At 38.6% G+C, this 20,480-nt stretch overlaps 1 protein-coding gene across 2 annotated transcripts; it reads right to left on the reverse strand.

Moving 5' to 3' along the window:
* Positions 1-14,326: 14,326 nt before the first annotated feature.
* LOC101245946 (actin-related protein 6) lies at positions 14,327-17,485 on the reverse strand. 2 transcript variants are annotated; one of them, XM_004239235.5, is made up of 7 exons: positions 16,449-17,485; positions 15,815-16,046; positions 15,679-15,742; positions 15,408-15,492; positions 15,254-15,304; positions 15,106-15,168; positions 14,327-15,029 (listed from the first exon to the last, which is right to left on the reverse strand). In XM_004239235.5, the coding sequence occupies exons 1-7, from the start codon at positions 17,138-17,140 to the stop codon at positions 14,900-14,902; spliced, it is 1,317 nt and encodes a 438-aa protein (XP_004239283.2). In that variant the 5' UTR covers positions 17,141-17,485; the 3' UTR covers positions 14,327-14,899. The 2 variants fall into 2 exon arrangements, with proteins under 2 accessions (XP_004239283.2, XP_019069666.2); XM_019214121.3 differs by lacking the exons at positions 15,106-15,168; positions 15,254-15,304 and having other exon boundaries at positions 16,449-17,419.
* Positions 17,486-20,480: the final 2,995 nt, after the last annotated feature.

Here is a 20,480-nt window from a genome sequence, read left to right on the forward strand (position 1 = left end):
TTGACAATGGATCCAATGAAATTAACTTGTTAGAATATATGATGAATACATTATGATTAATTACCTTTATTAAGTGTATATTAGTTCCTACTTATAGCTAGCTATATATTTAGTTTCCTTAATTATAGTCTTGTATGGGTTGTATATAAACTATTGATATCAATGAAATAATCAAGGGATTAAACTCTTTCATGGTATCAAATTTCTAGGGAAAAATACTTCCACTTTCTCTTCAAACATCATCGTCCGCCTCTCTCTTCTTCTTCGTCTCTCTTCTATCATCATCATGTCGGACTCAAAATCTTCCTTTCACCCTGCTCTTGTTGTGTCCAACATCAAGAACCCTGTTCCCATCATTTTTGAGATGGAGAGCATCCAATATTCCACATGGGCAGAACTATTTAAGATTCACACATGATCCCATCGAGTTCTTGACCATATCATTCCTCCGGCAAAGGGCAAGGAGAAGCTGCCTAAAACAGACGAGGAGAAAGAGTTTTGGTCCACTCTTGATGCAACCTTTTTACAGTGGATCTACCCCACTATATCTCATGATCTTCTCCATACAATTCTTGAGCCAGACACCACTGCAATGGAAACTTGGAATAGTCCAAGATAACAAGCACTCTCGTGCTGTCACCCTTGAGTACAATTTTACTCATGCGAACATGGAAGATTTTCAAGTATCTCTGCCTATTGTTAACACCTCAAATCTTTGTCGGATCAACTCAAGAATGTAGGCTCTCCATTCGACAACAATAGACTAGTTCTTCAACTAGTCTCTGGCCTTACCGAACCCTACAAAGGTGTGTCCACTCTCGTTCGCTGACGTGATCCTCTATCACAATTTTATCAGGCCTGTTAGGCAGCACAAAGCTCCACATCAGCCATGGGGGATCATGATTCGAATGACTCACATGATATTGTTGATCATTCCTCTTCACACCGCAATACTAATGATGGGAAGAGGAACCACTATCGCAACAATAATCGCAGCAACAGTGGTGGTCGTGGAAACAACAAAGGTGTTAGCGCGAGTGGGGGTAAGACTGGAGGTGGTGGTCAGATGAGAGACGACAACAGCCGCAGTGGAGGACAAAAACTAGCAGTTCAGCATCCGCCATCCAATTCCCCATGGTCTGAAGGTTAGTCATGGCTGTGGATGGAACCTTGGGCTTCCTGGACTATACCTCTTTGTCCATATCCATCAAACTCGACCAGGACCAATTATGAACAGCAGCCTGATATACTTGGGCCATGACTGCAGTAGGCATACACGGCTGCGCCAACTCCGACTGACATTGAAGCTGCTATGCATACTCTCGGCATACTACTCTAGATGCGAATTGGTACATGGACACTGGTGCCACTCCTCACATGACATCCGCACAAGGTAACCTCACGTCTTATTTCAATATGAGCAATACACGTGGAATAGTGGTTGGTAATGGTCAATCTATTTCAATTCATGGTTATGGTCACACTAAACTATCTTCACCGTGTCCTCCCTTACAATTAAACAATGTTCTTCATGCCCCTCACCTTGTTAAAAATTTGGTGTCGGTTAGAAAATTTACAATTGATAACTCTGTCTCTGTTGAATTTGAACTGTGTGGATTTTCTGTGAAGGATTGTTGGACGGGGAGAGCGGTAATGAAATGTGAAAGTCGGGGAGAGCTGTATCCCATCACTTCTCCATTCACTTCTCCATCTGCTTTTGCCGCTTTGGCTCCATCCCTATGTCATTATCAGTTGGGTCACCCAGGAGCATCTATTTTGAACTCTCTTAGAAAATATAAATTTATTACATGTAATCAAGTTAAAAACTCTCGTATTTGTCATTCTTTTTCTCTGGGAAAACATGTTAAGTTGCCTTTTTATCAATCCAATTCTCGCACTTATATGCCATTTGATATTATCCATAGTGATCTTTGGACATCGCCTGTTTTGAGCTCATCGGGTCGTCGATATTATGTCTTGTTTGTGGATGATTATTCTTATTTTTATGGACATTTCCTTTATCGCACAAATCACAAACATTTTCCACATTTTTGAGTTTCAAGACATTTATACGAACCCAATTTGAGCGAGACATAAAAAATATACAATGCGATAATTGCAGGGAATTTGATAATGGACCCTTTTGGAATTTTTGTAAAGAAAATGGTCTCTCGCTTTGTCTTTCCTGTCCTCATATATCCCCTCAAAATGGGAAAGCTGAAAGATAAATTCGTACGATCAACAACATTATTCATACATTATTGGCCCATGCTTCCCTTTCTCCTTCCTTTTGGCATCATGCTTTGCAAATTATGACTTTTCTTTTCATTATTCTTCCTCATATTAAATTATCAATCTCCTCTTCGAGTTTTGTATAAAAAAGATTCGTCTTATTTTCATCTTAGGGTGTTTGGATGTTTATGTTATCCTCTTATTTCCTCTACAACCATAAACAAACTTCAACACCAGTCGACTCCTTGTGTTCTTTTAGGGTATCTTTCAAATCAGCGTGGGTATAAATGCTTTGAGTTGTCATCTAGAAAAATCATCATTATCCGTCACGAAATATTTGATGAGACACACTTTCCCTTTTGTAACGACCTGTTTAGTCGTTTTGAGCAGTAGAGTTTATTTCTGGTAATAGCTGTCTGGGTCGACGGATCCCACGACGTACGGTCATGGGCATGACAGACCGTCGAGGGGGTCTCGTTCCAAAACACTTAGACTCTAGAAATTTGGGTACTGAGATCGACTCTCTGAACTCCACGACGGAATGGCAGGACGGACCGTCACAAATCTTTCCACAGAATTAACTCTCTGAACTTTGTGACTGACCTGCAGTACGGACCGTCACGGTCATGACGGACCGTCACAGGCTGCGTAACCCTGACTGGGTCGTATTTCTGTTAAAAGTTTTTAAAGGGTGTTTTGGACTATTCCTGCTTATGATTATAAAGTTAGTGGTTTAATGTTAATAATTCAATTACTTAGGGGCTTAAAGGAGATAACCTTGAAATAAATAGTGGGTTACTTTTACCATCTTTTATACTTAATTATATGATAATTAGGGTAAAAAAAAGAGTTTGAATAAGGAAAAAGAGAAAGAACAGAAAAGAAGAGAGAAATGAGTGAGAGAAAGAGAAGAACGCAGAGGAAAGCAAAGGTTTGGGGGATAGCTTGCTTGATCACGATTCTTCGGTGGAGGTAGGTTATGGTTTATGCTATTTCGTAGTAAACTCTAAATAGCGATTGATATGTATTGGATAATTTTGTAAAATCTTCTATATGCTTGATTGTGTGTTTTGCATGATGTGATTATGTAATTGTGATGGATTAGAATGTGGAGGTTATTGAATCTTTAAGCCTAAAATCTCTCTAGTAAGATGACGACTGGGCATAAAGAAGGATTGATGAACTAAAAAGAATGAGGTTAATGGATCGGGTGTCACGAACCGACACGTAGAATTAGGGGATCGGAGTGTCACATTCCGACACCAGGATAGTAGGGGATCAGAGTGTCACGTTCCGACACCAGGATAGAAGGGGATCGGAGTGTCACGTTCCGACACCAGGATAGTAGGGGATCGGAGTTTCACGTTCCGACATCAGGATAATAAAAAGAATGAATCTTGAATTATGTTAATATACTCACTTTAAAGAACCTGTTTCCCAAATGAGTATGGTGTGGAGGCTTGAGTCCTCATAAATGTGCTTGGTGTTGTGGCCAATGGTTATGGTACTTGTTGTTGTCACCTGTTGAGAATATTAGTTGATTTTATGTTATTATCTGATATATATTGCTTTCTATTTTGAGTTGGCCGATGATACCTACTCAGTACTTGTGCCTTGTACTGACCCCTACTTGTAATTTTCTTTTTTGTTATTTGTGGAGTGCAACAAACGTGCCATCGACTTTGACTTGTCCGCAACTCTAGCCAGTCTTCAGCATATCAGACTTCAGGGTGAGCTATTATTCCTAGCTCGGACTGGATTCTTTCTTTCACGTCTTGATGTCTTGAAGTTCGGACATGGACCATCTGTTTACTTATTTTAGCTTCCTAGATACTCTTAGATTTAGTAATTTGAGGATAGATGTTCTTGTGGTGATGACTTCCAGATTTTGGGGATAGTAATTGATAAATTTTAGAAGTTATTAATTGATTTCGTTAATGAGTTTTAAGTCTTCCGCATTATTTTCTGTTTATTATGGTTGAAATGTTGGGATTTAGATTGGTTGGTTCGCTCACATTATAGGACAAGTGTGGGTACCACTGGCGGCTCGTTTTGGGTCGTGACAAACTTGGTATCAGAGCATTAGGTTCGTTGGTCTCATCACACAAGAACGAGTCTAGTAGAGTCTTGAGGAACGGTAGGGGGACGCCTTTACTTTTCTTTGAGAGGCTATAGGACTTTAGGAAAATTCCATTCTTTCTTTCTTTCGTGCTATTACTTGGATCCAGTTGGTATCTAGGTGATACAAATTGGTATCTGACCATCTTCACTCTATTTCGCAGATGGTTAGAACTAGAGCAACAACTGCGCCAACACCAACACCGGCAAGACAAGATGCGTCTGAGCCAGCCACTGGGGCTGTAGCTCGAAGAGGAGCAGTGGCAAGAGGCCGTGGTAGAGGCCGCGGGAGGACGTCCTCTAGAGGAAGAGGACAAGCACTTGGCCCATCTAGTACTAGGGCGGTGACTCCTCCACCGACTGAGGAAGTATTAAGAGAGGGTGAGGAAGGGGAGAATGAACAAGTGCAGAATGAGGAATTACCACCCCAACCTACCCCAGAGATGATTAATCAGGTTCTTGCTTATCTTAGCGAGATGAGTTCCTGAGCCTAGAGCAAGGCAGGATGTCGGTTACTGCGTATGTGGCTAAGTTTCGTGCATTATCTAGGTATGCCACCCAGCTTTGCTTCATTCCACAAGAGCGGATTCGCTGTTTTATGAAGGGATTGAGGTCAGATTTGCAGATTCCAGCCTTACAGGTAGCTACTGCAGCAAAATCCTTTCAAGAAGTGGTAGACTTTGTGATAGAGGTGGAGGGAGTGAAGCCAGATGACTTCACCATGGCATCGACACCTAAGAAGTTTCGTAAGGGAGGTGAGTTTGGTGGGTCTTAATCCAGAGGGCAGAGTTTAGGAGGTTACCCAGCCCGACCTATTCAGTCTTCACTGCAGGCTGTAGCTGGGGGTCCACCGCAGACCGGTCAACATTTCTCTGAGTTTGGAGGTTACACCCAGACTTCATCATTCTCACAGAGACCTATGCTTGAATCCAAAGAGTTTTATGGATATGGGGAGACTGGACATATTAGGAGGTATTGTCCAAAACAGAGTTACAGACCCCCAATAGTCAGAGGTAGAGGTGGTCATGGAAGAGGCCGTCATTCTGGAGGACGTGGTGGCCGAGGTAATGGTGGTCACCAAAACGGCCGGGGTGACGGGCAAGCCGGAGCGACTGCAGCACAACATGGTAGGGGCAACGGGCAGACAGGTGATAGGGCCCATTGTTATGCTTTCCCTAGGAGGTCTGAAGCGGAGACATCTGATGTTGTTATCACAGGTAATCTTTTGGTTTGTGATTGCATGGCTTCTGTATTATTTGATCCTGGCTCCACATTTTCATATGTATCTTCCTCATTTGCTACTGGTCTTAATTTACATTGTGAATTGCTTGACATGCCTATTCGTGTTTCTACTCCGGTGGGTGAGTCTGTGATAGTTGAAAAGGTGTATAGGTCTCGTATTGTAACTTTTGTGGGGAGCAGTACTCATGTAGACTTGGTTATCTTAGAAATGGTTGATTTCGATGTAATTCTGGGTATGACTTGGCTTACTCCAAATTTTGCAATCTTAGATTGCAATGCTAAAACTGTAACGTTGGCCAAGCCTGGGACAGATCCATTAGTATGGGAGGGTGACTACACTTCCACTCCAGTTCGTATCATCTCCTTTCTTCGTGCTAAGAGAATGGTTAGTAAAGGGTGTTTAGCTTTCTTGGCACACCTCAGGGATGATACCACCCAAGTACCTTCAATTGAGTCGGTTTTGATAGTCCGTGAGTTTCTGGATGTGTTTCCTGCGGACCTTCCTGGTATGCCACCGGATAGGGATATTGACTTTTGCATTGATCTGGAGCCGGGTACTCGCCCCATTTCCGTACCCCCTTATAGAATGGCTCCCGCTGAGTTAAGGGAGTTAAAGGCCCAACTTCAAGAGTTGTTAGGTAAAGACTTCATTAGACCAAGTGCATCCCCTTGGGGTGCTCCTGTTTTGTTTGTGAAGAAGAAGGATGGAAGTTTTAGGATGTGCATAGACTACATGCAACTGAACAAGGTAACTATCAAGAACAGGTATCCTCTTCCTCACATTGATGATTTGTTTGATCAGTTACAAGGTGCTTGTACCTTCTCAGAAATCGATTTGAGATCTGGTTATCATCAATTGAAAATACGGGCAACGGATGTGCCCAAGACTGCCTTTCGGACCAGGTATGGGCATTATGAGTTCTTAGTAATGTCTTTTAGGCTTACGAATGCCCCTGTTGCTTTTATGAGCTTGATGAACGGGATTTTTAAGCCATATCTGGATCTCTTTGTCATTGTATTCATTGATGATATACTGGTATACTCAAAGAGCAGGAAAGAACATGAGGAGCACTTGAGAATTGTATTGGAAATGTTGAGGGAGAAAAAGCTTTATGCCAAATTCTCCAAGTGTGAGTTTTGGCTACATTCAGTGTCCTTCTTGGGGCATGTGGTTTCTAAGGATTGATTGATGGTGGATCCTTCTAAGATCAAAGCAGAAGAGTTGGGTAAGACCTACTAATGTTACCGAGGTGAGGAGCTTTGTTGGTTTAGCTAGCTACTACCGTCGATTTGTCAAGGGATTTTCCTCTATTGCTTCCCAATTGACAAACTTGATTAAGCAGAGTGTTCCCTTTGTATGGTCGGATGAGTGTGAGGAAAGCATTCAGAAACTCAAGACCTTGTTGACTACTGCACCAATTCTTACCTTGCCAGTGGAAGGTAAGAATTTCATTGTTTATTGTGATGCATCCTATTCTGGTTTGGGTGCAGTGCTAATGCAAGAGAAGAATGTAATTGCTTATGCTCCGAGGCAATTAAAGGTGCATGAATGTAATTATCCGACCCACGATTTGGAGTTGGCTGCGGTAGTGTTTGCATTAAAGCAATGGAGGCACTATCTATATGGGGTTAAGTGTGAAGTCTATACGGATCATCGTAGTTTACAGTATGTCTTTACTCAGAAAGATTTGAATTTGAGACAGAGGAGGTGGATGGAACTACTGAAGGACAATGATATCACTATTTTGTATCACCCAGGAAAAGCTAACGTTGTGGCAGATGCGTTAAGTAGAAAAGCAGGGAGCATGGGAAGCCTAGCTCACTTACAGGTTTCCAGACGCCCATTGGCTAGAGAGGTTCAGACTCTGGCTAATGACTTTATGAGGCTAGAAGTAAATGAGAAGGGAGGATTTTTGGCCTGTGTGAAGGCAAGATCTTCCTTTCTTGATAAGATTAAGGGAAAGCAGTTTACTGATGAGAAGCTGAGCCGAATTCGGGATATGGTGTTGCGAGGAGAGGCTAAAAAGGCAATAATTGATGAGGAAGGCATTTTGAGGATTAATGGAAGGGTATGTGTGCCCCGTGTTGATGATTTGATCCACACTATTCTTACAGAGGCTCATAGTTCAGGATATTCTATACATCCTGGTGAAACCAAGATGTACCGCGACCTAAAGCAACATTTTTGGTGGAAAAGGATGAAGTGTGACATCGTTGATTTTGTCGCCCAATGCCCGAATTGTCAGCAGGTAAAGTATGAACACCAGAGGCCCGGAGGAACACTTCAGAGAATGCCCATTCCTGAATGGAAGTGGGAGAGAATTGCAATAGACTTCGTGGTTGGTCTTCCAAAGACAATGGGTAAGTATGATTCTATTTGGGTAATTGTTGACAGATTAACTAAATCTACTCACTTCATTCCGGTCAAGGTGACTTATAATGTAGAGAAGTTAGCCAAACTCTACATCTCAAAAATTGTTCGATTGCATGGGGTTCCACTCTCCATCATATCAGATAGAGGTACGCAGTTTACTTCTAAGTTTTGGAAAACATTGCATGCTGAATTGGGTACTAGGTTGGATCTTAGTACTGCATTTCACCCTCAGACCGATGGTTAGTCTGAGCGAACGATTCAGGTTTTGGAGGATATGCTTCGTGCATGTGTGATAGAATTTGGTGGTCATTGGGATAACTACTTACCCTTAGCAGAGTTCTCATACAACAATAGCTATCACTCAAGTATTGATATGTCCCCATTCGAAGCATTGTATGGGAGGAGATGTAGGTCTCCCATTGGTTGGTTTGCTGCATTCGAGGTGAGGCCCTGGGGTACTGATCTTCTGAGGGAATCATTAGAGAAAGTGAAATTCATTCAAGAAAATCTTTTAGCGGTGCAAAGTAGGCAAAAGGAATATGCAGATCGAAAGGTTAGAGACTTGGAGTTCATGGAGGGTGAATAAGTCTTGCTGAAGGTGTCACCCATGAAAGGGGTGATGCGGTTTGGTAAGCGAGGTAAGCTTAGTCCGAGGTATATTGGTCCATTTGAAGTTCTGAAGCGCGTGGGGGAGGTAGCTTATGAATTAGCCTTACCTCCAGGACTGTCAGGGGTGCACCCGGTATTTCATGTGTCTATGCTGAAAAGATACCATGGGGATGGAAACTACATTATTCGTTGGGATTCAGTTCTTCTTGATGAGAATTTGTCTTATGAGGAGGATCCTGTTGCTATTTTAGATAGAGAAGTCCACAAGTTGAGATCAAGGGAGATTGCATCCATCAAAGTTCAATGGAAGAATCGACCAGTTGAAGAGTCCACTTGGGAGAAGGAGGCCGATATGCAAGAAAGATACCCGCACCTGTTTACAAATTCAGGTACTCCTTTTCATCCTTGTTTTTCTTCTTGTGATCGTTCGAGGACGAACGATGGGTAAATTGGTATCTATTGTAACGACCTGTTTAGTCGTTTTGAGCAGTAGAGTTTATTTCTGGTAATAGCTGTCTGGGTCGACGGATCCCACGACGGACCATCATAGGCACGACGGACCGTCGAGGGGGTCTCGTTCCGAAACACTTAGACTCTGGAAATTTGGGTACTGAGATCGACTCTCTGAACTCCACGACGGAATGGCAGGACGGACCATCATTTGCACGACGGACCATCACAAATCTTTCCACAGAATTAACTCTCTGAACTTTGTGACGGACCTGCAGTACGGACCGTCACGGTCATGACGGACCGTCACAGGCTGTGTAACCCTGACTGGGTCAGATTTCTGTTAAAAGTTTTTAAAGGGTGTTTTGGACTATTCCTGCTTATGATTATAAAGTTAGTGGTTTAATGTTAATAATTCAATTACTTGGGGGCTTAAAGGAGATAACCTTGAAATAAATAGTGGGTTACTTTTACCATCTTTTATACTTAATTATATGATAATTAGGGTAAAAGAAAAAGATTTTGAATAAGGAAAAAGAGAAAGAACAGAAAAGAAGAGAGAAACGAGCGAGAGAAAGAGAAGAACTCAGAGGAAAGCAAAGGTATGGGGGATAGCTTGCTTGATCACGGTTCTTCGGTGGAGGTAGGTTATGGTTTATGCTATTTCGTAGTAAACTCTAAATAGCGATTGATATGTATTGGGTAATTTTGTAAAATCTTCTATATGCTTGATTGTGTGTTTTGCATGATGTGATTATGTAATTGTGATGGATTAGAATGTGGAGGTTATTGAATCTTTAAGCCTAAAATCTCTCTAGTAAGATGACGACTGAGCATAAAGAAGGATTGATGAACTAAAAAGAATGAGTTTAATGGATCGGGTGTCACGAACCGACACGTAAAATTAGGGGATCGGAGTGTCACGTTTCGACACCAGGATAGTAGGGGATCGGAGTGTCACGTTCCGACACCAGGATAGTAGGGGATCGGAATGTCACGTTCCGACACCAGGATAGTAGGGGATCAGAGTGTCACGTTCTGACACCAGGATAATAAAGAGAATGAATCTTGAATTATGTTAATATACTCAATTTAAAGAACCTATTTCCCAAATGAGTATGGTGTGGAGGCTTGAGTTCTCATAAATATGCTTGGTGTTGTGGCCAATGGTTATGGTACTTGTTGTTGTCACCTATTGAGAATATTAGTTGATTTTATGTTATTATCTGATATATATTGCTTTCTATTTTGAGTTGGCCGATGATACCTACTCAGTACTTGTGCCTTGTACTGACCCCTACTTGTAATTTTCTTCTTTGTTATTTGTGGAGTGCAGCAAATGTGCCATCGACTTCGACTCGTCCGCAACTCTAGCCAGTCTTCAGCATATCAGACTTCAGGGTGAGCTATTATTCCTAGCTCGGACTGGATTCTTTCTTTCACGTCTTGATGTCTTGAAGTTCGTACATAGCTTCCTAGATACTCTTAGATTTAGTAATTTGAGGATAGATGTTCTTGTGGTGATGACTTCCAGATTTTGGGGATAGTAATTGATAAATTTTAGAAGTTATTAATTGATTTCGTTAATGAGTTTTAAGTCTTCCGCATTATTTTCTGTTTATTATGGTTGAAATGTTAGGGTTTAGATTGGTTGGTTCGCTCACATTATAGGATAAGTGTGGGTACCACTCGCGGCTCGTTTTGGGTCGTGACACCTTTGCAAAAACTAGTACTCCTCAAACTCAAGTTTATAAGTTTTTAGACGATGGACCATCTCCTTACCTGGTACATCATTTCACTACCTCTCCTAACCCACAAGTTGCACCTGTTCCTAACCCAATCACATCCACAACACCCATCCCAGAAAGTGGTTCTGACGTGTCCCAACGGTCGGCACAACCATCCCAGTTGACTCCTGGTCTTCCTCAGTCGACTGTACCGATTCCATCTATTCCTTCCACTCTCCCATCCAACTCTTTTCCTAGCCCCACTCCGATCTCTCCCTCACGTCACCCATGGGTCCGGTTACTCGGAGCCAACATGGGATTTCAAAGTCTAAGATGTCTTTTAACCTTCTTACATCAATATCTAAATCCCCCTACCTCGTATCCCTGTATCTACTCTTCATGACTTGAATTGGAAAATGTCTATGGATGAAGAATGTAACGCTCTTATTGAAAATAAGACGTGGGAGTTAGTGCCCCGTCCTTCAAATGTTAATGTAATTCGGTTATGTGGGTATTTGCTCATAAAGAAAGAACTGATGGTTCATTTGAGAGGCATAAAGCCCGTCTTGTAGGTGATGATATAACTCAACAGGTTGGCATGGATTGTGGTGAGACGTTTAGTCCGATTGTCAAACCGGCGACTATTCACACGGTTCTCAATTTGGCTCTCTCTAAGTCCTGGCAGGTCCATCAACTTGATGACGAAAATGCCTTCCTACATGGGGAATTCAAGAAGACAATTTACATGTATTAGCCTTTGGGGTATCGGGATCCAGATCATCCTAATCATGTGTGTTTGCTAAAGAAATCTCCATATGGGCTCAAACAGGCTCCAAGGGCTTGGTATAAAAGGTTTGCTGACTATATCCGTACTCTTGGGTTTTATCGAAGTACTTAGGATCATACATTGTTTATTTATCGTCGAGTTCTATGGCTTACCTTTTATTGTATGTCGATGATATAATCTTGACTGCTTCCTCGGATAAGCTCCATCAGTCGATCATCTCTCGTCTTAGCTCGGAATTTCTATGAAAGACTTGGGATATTTGAGCTATTTTCTTGGCATTGATGTCACTCGTCATGCCGGTGGTTTATTTTTATCAAAAAAGAAATATACTACAGAGATCATTGAACGAGCAGAGATGTCATCGTGTAAGGGATCTCCTACTCCGGTGGATACAAAATCGATGCTCGATACTACAATGAGCAAACCATTTGAGAATCCCGCTCTGTCTTGCCAGCGCACTTCAGTACCTTACGTTCACAAGACCCAATATTACGTATGCCCTACAACAGGTATGATTATTCATGCATGACTCGAGGGAGGAACACATGCATGCACTTAAGCACATTTTACGCTACATACATGGTACTATGGATTTTGGTCTTCACATATTTCCTTCCTCTACCTCAACCCTTATTTTGTATACTGATTCTGACTGGGGTGGATGCCCGGACACACGACGTTCAGCGACGGGTTACTGTGTCTTTTTGGGTGATAATTTGATCTTTTGGTCCGCTAAACGTCAGGCTACCTTGTCCCATTCTAGTGCAGAGGCAGAATATCGAGGGGTAGCCAATGTGATTTCTGAGTCATGTTGGTTACGAAATTTGTTGTTGGAACTTCATTGTCATATACAACAGGCTACATTGGTGTATTGTGATCATGTGAGTGCCATATATCTTGCTGGTAATCTGGTTCATCATCAACGCACTAAGCACATTGAAATGGATATACATTTTGTCCGGGAAAAAGGTGGCTCGCTGGCAAGTTCGCGTGTTACATGTCCCCTCGCGTTATCAGATTGCAGACATATTCACCAAGGGTCTTCCTTTGGTGTTATTTGAGGACTTTTGGGACAGTCTTAGCATTTGACGACCTCTTGCTTTGACTGAGGGTATGTGTTAGAATATATGATGAATATATTCTGATTTATTACCTTTATTAAGTGTATATTTAGTTCCTACTTATAGCTAGATGTATATTTAGTTTTCTTAATTATAGTCTTGTATTGATTGTATATAAATCATTGATATCAATGACATAGGCACGGGATTAAACTCTTTCATAACTAATGCCGCTTTAACACTCCTTATTAATGTATATATTTATTACCGCTAAAAGATATTTTTGGTGCAGCGATACTCACTTGGAAGAATAAGAAAAATTTCCAGTATTTCTCTACTTGCTTTATTAGAGTTAATATCTCAAAAGGTCACTCAACTTTGTGAATTTATCTTGTAAAGTCACTTATCTTTGTTTTGTATCAATAAATTCACTCAACTTAAATTTTTGTATCAATAAAATCACTCAACTAAATTTATCATTAAAAAAATTGACATGACAAAATAAATTATTATATCATGATCATAATTTAAATAATAAATAAATATATTAAAATTACTATTACATTATAGAATAAAATAATAAAAATAAAATAAAATTTTTACTTTCATAATTTCTTATTTTTTTCTTCGTTACCATCATCAATTATGAAATCGAAATTAAGCCCATTATAAGAAGAAAACAATAATTTTAATTATTTTTCCTGTATTCACATTCCCATTGGCCATTAGTACACGCACGACATTTGACGAACTAAATGAGAGAAAAATTTAAAATAGCTACAATACAGTATTTTTTGTTCGACTGTTTTTTATTCCTACAAATAAATATTAGTAGGCAGTTGGAGATTTGTTTTAAAAAAATATATATTTAAAGTTAAATTGAAAACAAGTATAAGAAAGTTAAATTTGTATTTTAATATTTCAGAATTGTCATTCATCTTTATTGTTTTATTTTATAATGAAATAGTAATTTGAACAATTTATTTATAATTTTAATCATGAACATGATTTAAAAATATTTTTTTTGTTATGTCAATTTAGTTTAGAAATAAATTTAATTGATTGATTTTATTGATATAAAAATCTAAGTTGAGTGATTTTATCGATATAAATGTCTAAGTTGAGTGATTTTATTGATACAAAACAAAGTTGATGACTTTACTAGATAAATTAACAAAGTTGAGTGACCTTTTGAGATATTTACTCGCTTTATTATATCTTTTTGCCTTATATTCCTCTTATTTTATAATACATTATTAGAATTAACCTCACAATAAAAGGTAAAATTAGCTCAACAACCAGATTGTGGAGGAGGTATATTTTTCTTCTCTATTGTTGGTTGATTTCTTTGTTATTAGTTTTCATAGAAGTCGCGTGAAATTCAAATTGGGAAGGATTTGAGGTTGGGGTTCTTGAACAATAATGTATATGGATGTTTGGTTTTGAGGTAAACATAGGGTTTTCTTTTTATATTTTTTTGGAATAGTAGGAAAATATTGAGAATATGGTAACTAAGTGTGTGCTCTAGTAATTTATACATTAAAATACAAGGATCCAAGTCATTAAATAGACTCATTTTATTAATATATGAGCTAAAATTGCTACCTCTATTCACAAATGTCATGAAACTTTTGCTTTCTTCTTTGAAGTTTATGCTCAATCAAACGCGAGTAAAAACTTCTATACACATTATTAATGTATCAAGCCTCTGTTAGTCCATCCACACTTTTTCAAAAATTAGAAGTTTGTTATGCACAAACATCGAGTATTTACTCAGAAAAAGTTAGTCCCGAGTACATACACATCCTAAAGATCCATCATGAAAATCAACTATTCTATTGTCCTGCTAACAATATTAAGCAATCACCAGAAGCAGTTTCATTTGTTTGACTGATTCAGAAACTGTCTTAGTCCATTTGATCCTATCATCATTTCCAATAAGATCAGACAAATATTCACCAAAGTTGTTCCATCAGTCTTGATCCGCATGTCGTAGTCGTACAGCCAATGATATGTGTAATTTCATCTTGTCCTTAACAAGTTGCAACATAACACCCATACTACAATCAAGGACGAGCGACACCAGTATTCACATTGAAGATGCCAACAACATTTCATTGCAGATAAGTTAGATTTCAACCAAGGAGAGTTCTGCAATATTTATAAGAAACAGACTAGAATAAGAATCATTTCAGAGCAAATCTGTTTTCAATTTCCTCGGTATTTAGCTCATTGGCAACTGCAGAGGCCAACTATCATCCTAAAATCTGAATTTCTCCTCTCCATAACACTAGAAAAGTTAGTGGAAGAATCTCTTTCGACATCTTGCTGATCCCAGCTCCTCATATTCAGCTTTTGTGATACACATTGCATCAAAGTCAGGACTTGATGCCAAGAGTGATCCCCCACGCCAAACACCTAAAATAGGACTGCAAACAGTAACAAAAGACATGTTAGAGTAGTAGAAACTCTTTGAACAGTTTCTCCAGAAGGACAGTATATTACTCTTCTTGAGTTGTGATCTTTAAACAATATTTATCTGGGACAAGAGGCCGAAGGTCCATTTCTCTGCATTTAGATGAAATTTCAAGACATAAGCAAATAGAACATCCAGCCTTTTTAAAGCAATGGGCAATAAAGGCTGCATTCTTACAGTCTTTTGGCAAAATGAGGAAATAGAGTACTGCCTCCCGTCAGAATAATGCTTCCTCGTCCAAATTCAATACATTGACATTAGAAGAAGGAAGATAAACATAAACCAATATTAGTAGATAAGCTTTTGAGATGCACCGATGATTCTGCACTACCTCTCATATAGAACAGGGTGAAGATGAGAATGGCAGGAACTGATAGCTCGATGAATGCACTCTGCAAGTCCAGCCTGATTCAGTCCTGTAAGCCACAAATAACTGAGATGCTGACAACCAAATTCATACTTGTGAATAAACAAATTCATAGAGCTACACTTCCAGACACTCTAATTCACATGAAAGGGAAAAAAATGCTGAATTATTGAAGCAGATTCTTCAACTGAACACAAAACTGAAATACAAGTCAAAGATACACTGTGATACGGACCCAAGTCAGCTGGACGAAACATCATCTCTGGGACAAGGAACCGCTCATTTGTTAAGCCAAATTCCTGTTCATACAAATAAATTAGAATAAATGGAAAGAGGATGACGAGCTATTTATAAGGGCTTGGAAAAAGTACATTTTTTGTCAAATCAATTTTTGATCCATTGTTTCTGTTCCTGTCTTCGGAATTGTCAGTGTTCTCGAGCTGATCCATATCAATTTGTTCCCCTGCTACCTGCTGCGGAGCTTCATCATACAAAGGAAGATATCTCTTTGGTTCTTCAGGGTCTTTCAAAAAGCCCTTAGTATGTGTAATACCGTCAGGAAGAACATACGTACACCTAAACAAATTGTCCTTCCCCGGTTTCCTGGGAGATTGACATAGTAGTTATGAATAAGGAAGATCCCAGCATGTTTGACACTCAAAGATCATCTTACTTTAATGTGGATTTTCTGCTCGCTTAATCTAAGTTTTAAGTTTAGAAAGCGGTTCAAACATCACGGCATTGAAGGATCCTAATTCTACATTTGTTCCAGAGGGGCCAAAACATGTAATTGACTAGAGATCCCTTTGAACTACTTAATGGTAGTCGAGTACACTACACGACCCATCCTGCGTTCATGCCCCCATCCTTTTAAACTAGTTATTACACTAAAATAAGAGCAAACAGACCCCATAAGGTGCAGCACTTAATTCGGAATGGCAAGAACTTTGATATCCACAGGAGGATAACAATGACACAACAAGTATCGAAATTAATGAGCATTACCTAGCAATGTGCAAGTCCCTGGGAAGATCCAAAGAGACAAAGCAAAGTTCCTCCTTAACATGATCCATAAGGAAACTTTCATCCATCAAATTAACACTTCTATAACTGACCAACTCCTTTAAGTAATTACTCAAAGCTTTACCCCCAAGATCAAGTCTTTTAACAGCATAATTCAATGTAAAATTCTGAACTACCGGGGAAGCATGAGTAAAGGAAAATCCACAGTCGACAACTAAGCTACACTGGGCTTTAGAAACAAGGCCATAAGGGCGACGAGATGCTTCATAAAGATGAACTAAAGAGGGGGAATCTGATACATAAAGAGCCTTAAAATTAAAATCTTCGAATACAATTTCGTCGATTGAACGTTGTATGGAAGGGATATTGAAAAGGGGTTCAGTAAGAAGTAGAGAAGAGTGTGAAGGAGTAATTTTGAGAAGGTTCGAGAAGATGTGAGACCAAATGGAAGATTGGAGATCAGGGTTGATAAGATAACCGCGGTCGAAAGGGCGGCGGGCGGTGGCTGAAGTGAGGTCGACGTCTGGGGAAAGAAGCTGGTCAGCCATAAGCCATTTCTTGGAAGAAAGTGGACGGCCCATGCTGTTGGGGACAATAGCTGTTGGATCTCTTTCGCCGCCGATACCAGCCTTGATTACGCCGGCGCCGTTGTCCAAAACTACAACATTCGACATTTCCGATTGCCACACTAACTGAACACCCAGCTTCCTAATTTATGGCGCAATGAATTAAATCCATCGGCATGATAATTGATTTTTTGGGACGAATTGAAGTGAGAATTTATGTTGAAAGAAAAAAGCGGCTAATGGGGGTGGCAAACATTTGTTACGAGTATCATGATTTATTATATGAGAAAGGGTTTGATATACTAAAAAATTTATGTGGAATTATATATATCTTTCTTATTCTAGGATTAGTATTATCACTATGTTCTTACGAGATTATTATAGAGTCTTGTATTGTTTTTGTATCGTCTTTGGCGATCTCAAATCCTTCCTTTTTTAGGATAAGATTAAGATTTGCAACTCTTATTTACAATAGCCCTTATCTCATAACTCTCACTCCATTAAAGAATACATAATTCTTCCTCTTTTATCATACAAAGTTATTTTTAGTATAGTTATAACTTACTTCATGAGTGAAGCAAGTTATTAATCAACCTATTAATAGATGTATCTATTTCCAACATCTCACACTCACACATGAAGGGATGAAGCACGTTGGGCTTTGAAAAGTAAATTCATTCACACATTCATAGCAAGTGTATTGTCGTGACCGCTTTGACAATAAGTTTGAAAGCTCTTACACTAGAAATCTCTTTTTAGATCAGCATAAGAGACTACTACCCTTTTTATGATCATTTATGATATATTATGATGTCATATAAAGTGCCTTAGATACGCCAATCATGTTTATATACACATATGGTTTTTTAATTCTCTATTCATTTTCAATTCTCATATACCTTGTGTCAACCCTTATGATGTCAACTAAAGTAGGTTTTATAATGGACAACACTCAAACACAAGCATAATGTGTTTATATCTAACATGATCTTTTTTCGCCCACATATCACTATGATGAGGATTAATTATAACATTACTCCTTCAGGTGACATTTTCATAACTTTTAGATTCATACAAACTAGTATACACTAACCCATCACTTTATGATATTGTCAAAGTCATAAAAAAAATCTTTTCAAGGTCTCATACCATTTCAATTTGCGGTAATGAAGCACATGCAATATGAAATGTATGTCAATTTTTATTTTTTTACACCCTACAAATTTTGGTCCAAGTAAATCATTTTTTTGACTTGAATTCTACCATTTTATTAGACTTTTTGAGGAGATCTCACATATGGCTACAAGTATTATGGGAAATTCATAATTTCGACCATTTTTGACATTTATCTTAGATCTCCTCCTAATCTTTTATTAAGGCAACTTTAAATAATATATTCTTAATCAAAGGTGTCACATTTATTAACTATCCTTTTTAGCGTTAAGAAACACAAATGTCTCATCTTGACTCACTTTCCATAAGACCCCGAGCTGATTGCTCATGTGAGAAACTCAATATTATCAAGTTGTTCGACATATTCTAATATTGTGAATGTGCTGATTAATAATAATGTATGAAATAAGCACAAAAAACATAAAAAAAAACTATCCATACATCACGATCAAGATATTCAAATAAGAAAATATATCATTTTATAACTCACGCGAGCTTATAGATTTTCCATGTTTAACAAAGACAGATATTGGCTTTGTCAAGGGATCTACTACCATCTTGTGTGTAGAAATACACTATAAAGTGATTTCCTTACGAGCTATAATGTCTTTAATAAAATTATACTTTGTGTCTATGTACTTAGTCTTACTATGATACTTAAGGTCTTTAATATAAGTCAATGTTTCTTGGCTATCACAAAAGATTTGCATTGCATCCATTGTCCTACCAATGATCTCTAAGTGTTCTATGAACTTTTTTAGCCATATAACTTCTTTTACTGTTGCAGAGCATGCAATGAACTCTGCTCCTATAGTTGATAAAGTTTTATATGTTTGTTTCTTGCTACTCCATGAAATCATACCATTGTTAAGTAAAAACAACATAATCAAAAGTGGACTTTCTTTGATCCAAGTCTCTACCTCAATTAACATCAGAGTAGCTCACCAACTGTAGGTCACTTTCTTGATAAGATAATTTTTAATCAATAGTGTCCCTTAAGTATCTGAAGAATTTCTTTAACAACTTTTCAATGTGTTTGTCCTGGATTGGAATGATAGTGACTAACAAGACCCACTTCATAACAAATATCAGGGCGTACCTGCACAAACATTGCATACATTAAACTCCCAATTGCACTTAAATATGGAACCCTCTTCATGGCGCTTTTTCACTTTGAGTTTTGGGACATGTTTCAAGGCTTAAATTTTCTCCTTTAGCTACAGGGGTGTCTATTGATTTACAATCTCTCATCCTGAATCCTTCAAGAATTCTTTCAATGTATGATTCTTTTGATAAAACTATTAAATTCTCAAAACGATCTCTATGATTTTTAACTCGAAGAATGAATTATGCTTCTCTCACGTCTTTCATTACAAATTAAGGGACAACCAACCTTTACAAAAGTAAAACTATTTCCAGCTAATAGTATATTATCCATATAAAAGGAAAATATCACAAAATGGTACCACTTCATATACACACAATGGTCTTCATTGATCATATTAAAGTCGTAAGGTGTCATAGCACGATGAAATCTTAAGTACAATTGCCTTGATGATTGTTTGAGTCCATAAATAGACCTTTTGAGCTTGTAAACTTTGCGCTCTTGATCATTTTGGATAAAAACTAATGGTTGTTCCATATAAATTTCTTTATCTAGTTTTCCATTGAGAAAGTACAATCTTTACATCCATTTAATGTACTCCAAGTTCATACTTATAACTATAGCTAGAATTAATTTAATAGAGCTAAATCTCACAACTGGAGAAAAAATATTTTCATAATCAATGTCCTCTAGTTGTGTATAACTCTTAGCCACCAAGCGAACTTTATAGCTTCCAATTACACTATCATCCTTTCTTTTAATTTTGAGTACCACTGATTCCCAATTGTCTTTCGACTTGGCGGAAGACAAAACATGATTTGTCCTCATGGACTTTCTTTTCTCTTTCGTTGTATCTATCCACTTATCCTTAACGGGGCCTAACAAATTCTCTTGAATTAAATAAGGCAATTCATCATCTCGCGGAGTAATTATTAATGTTTCCTTTTCGATATGAAATTGACATCGAGGAATAGTTCCTCATGTACTCTTCCACACATACGTCTTTTGTGGAATATTCTCTAAATGAGTGATTCTCCCATCCGGATCAACAAGAGAATGTTTAACTTCTTGTTCCTCACTTCTTAGATCTTGATGATCCACAACTCCATAAAATGACAATCTATCAATATCACCCTTATTAGGAAATCCAGTCTTTAAAAGTGTGGCATC

Source organism: Solanum lycopersicum, chromosome 5 (assembly GCF_036512215.1).
Source record: "Solanum lycopersicum chromosome 5, SLM_r2.1".
Classification (NCBI taxonomy): Eukaryota; Viridiplantae; Streptophyta; class Magnoliopsida; order Solanales; family Solanaceae; genus Solanum; species Solanum lycopersicum.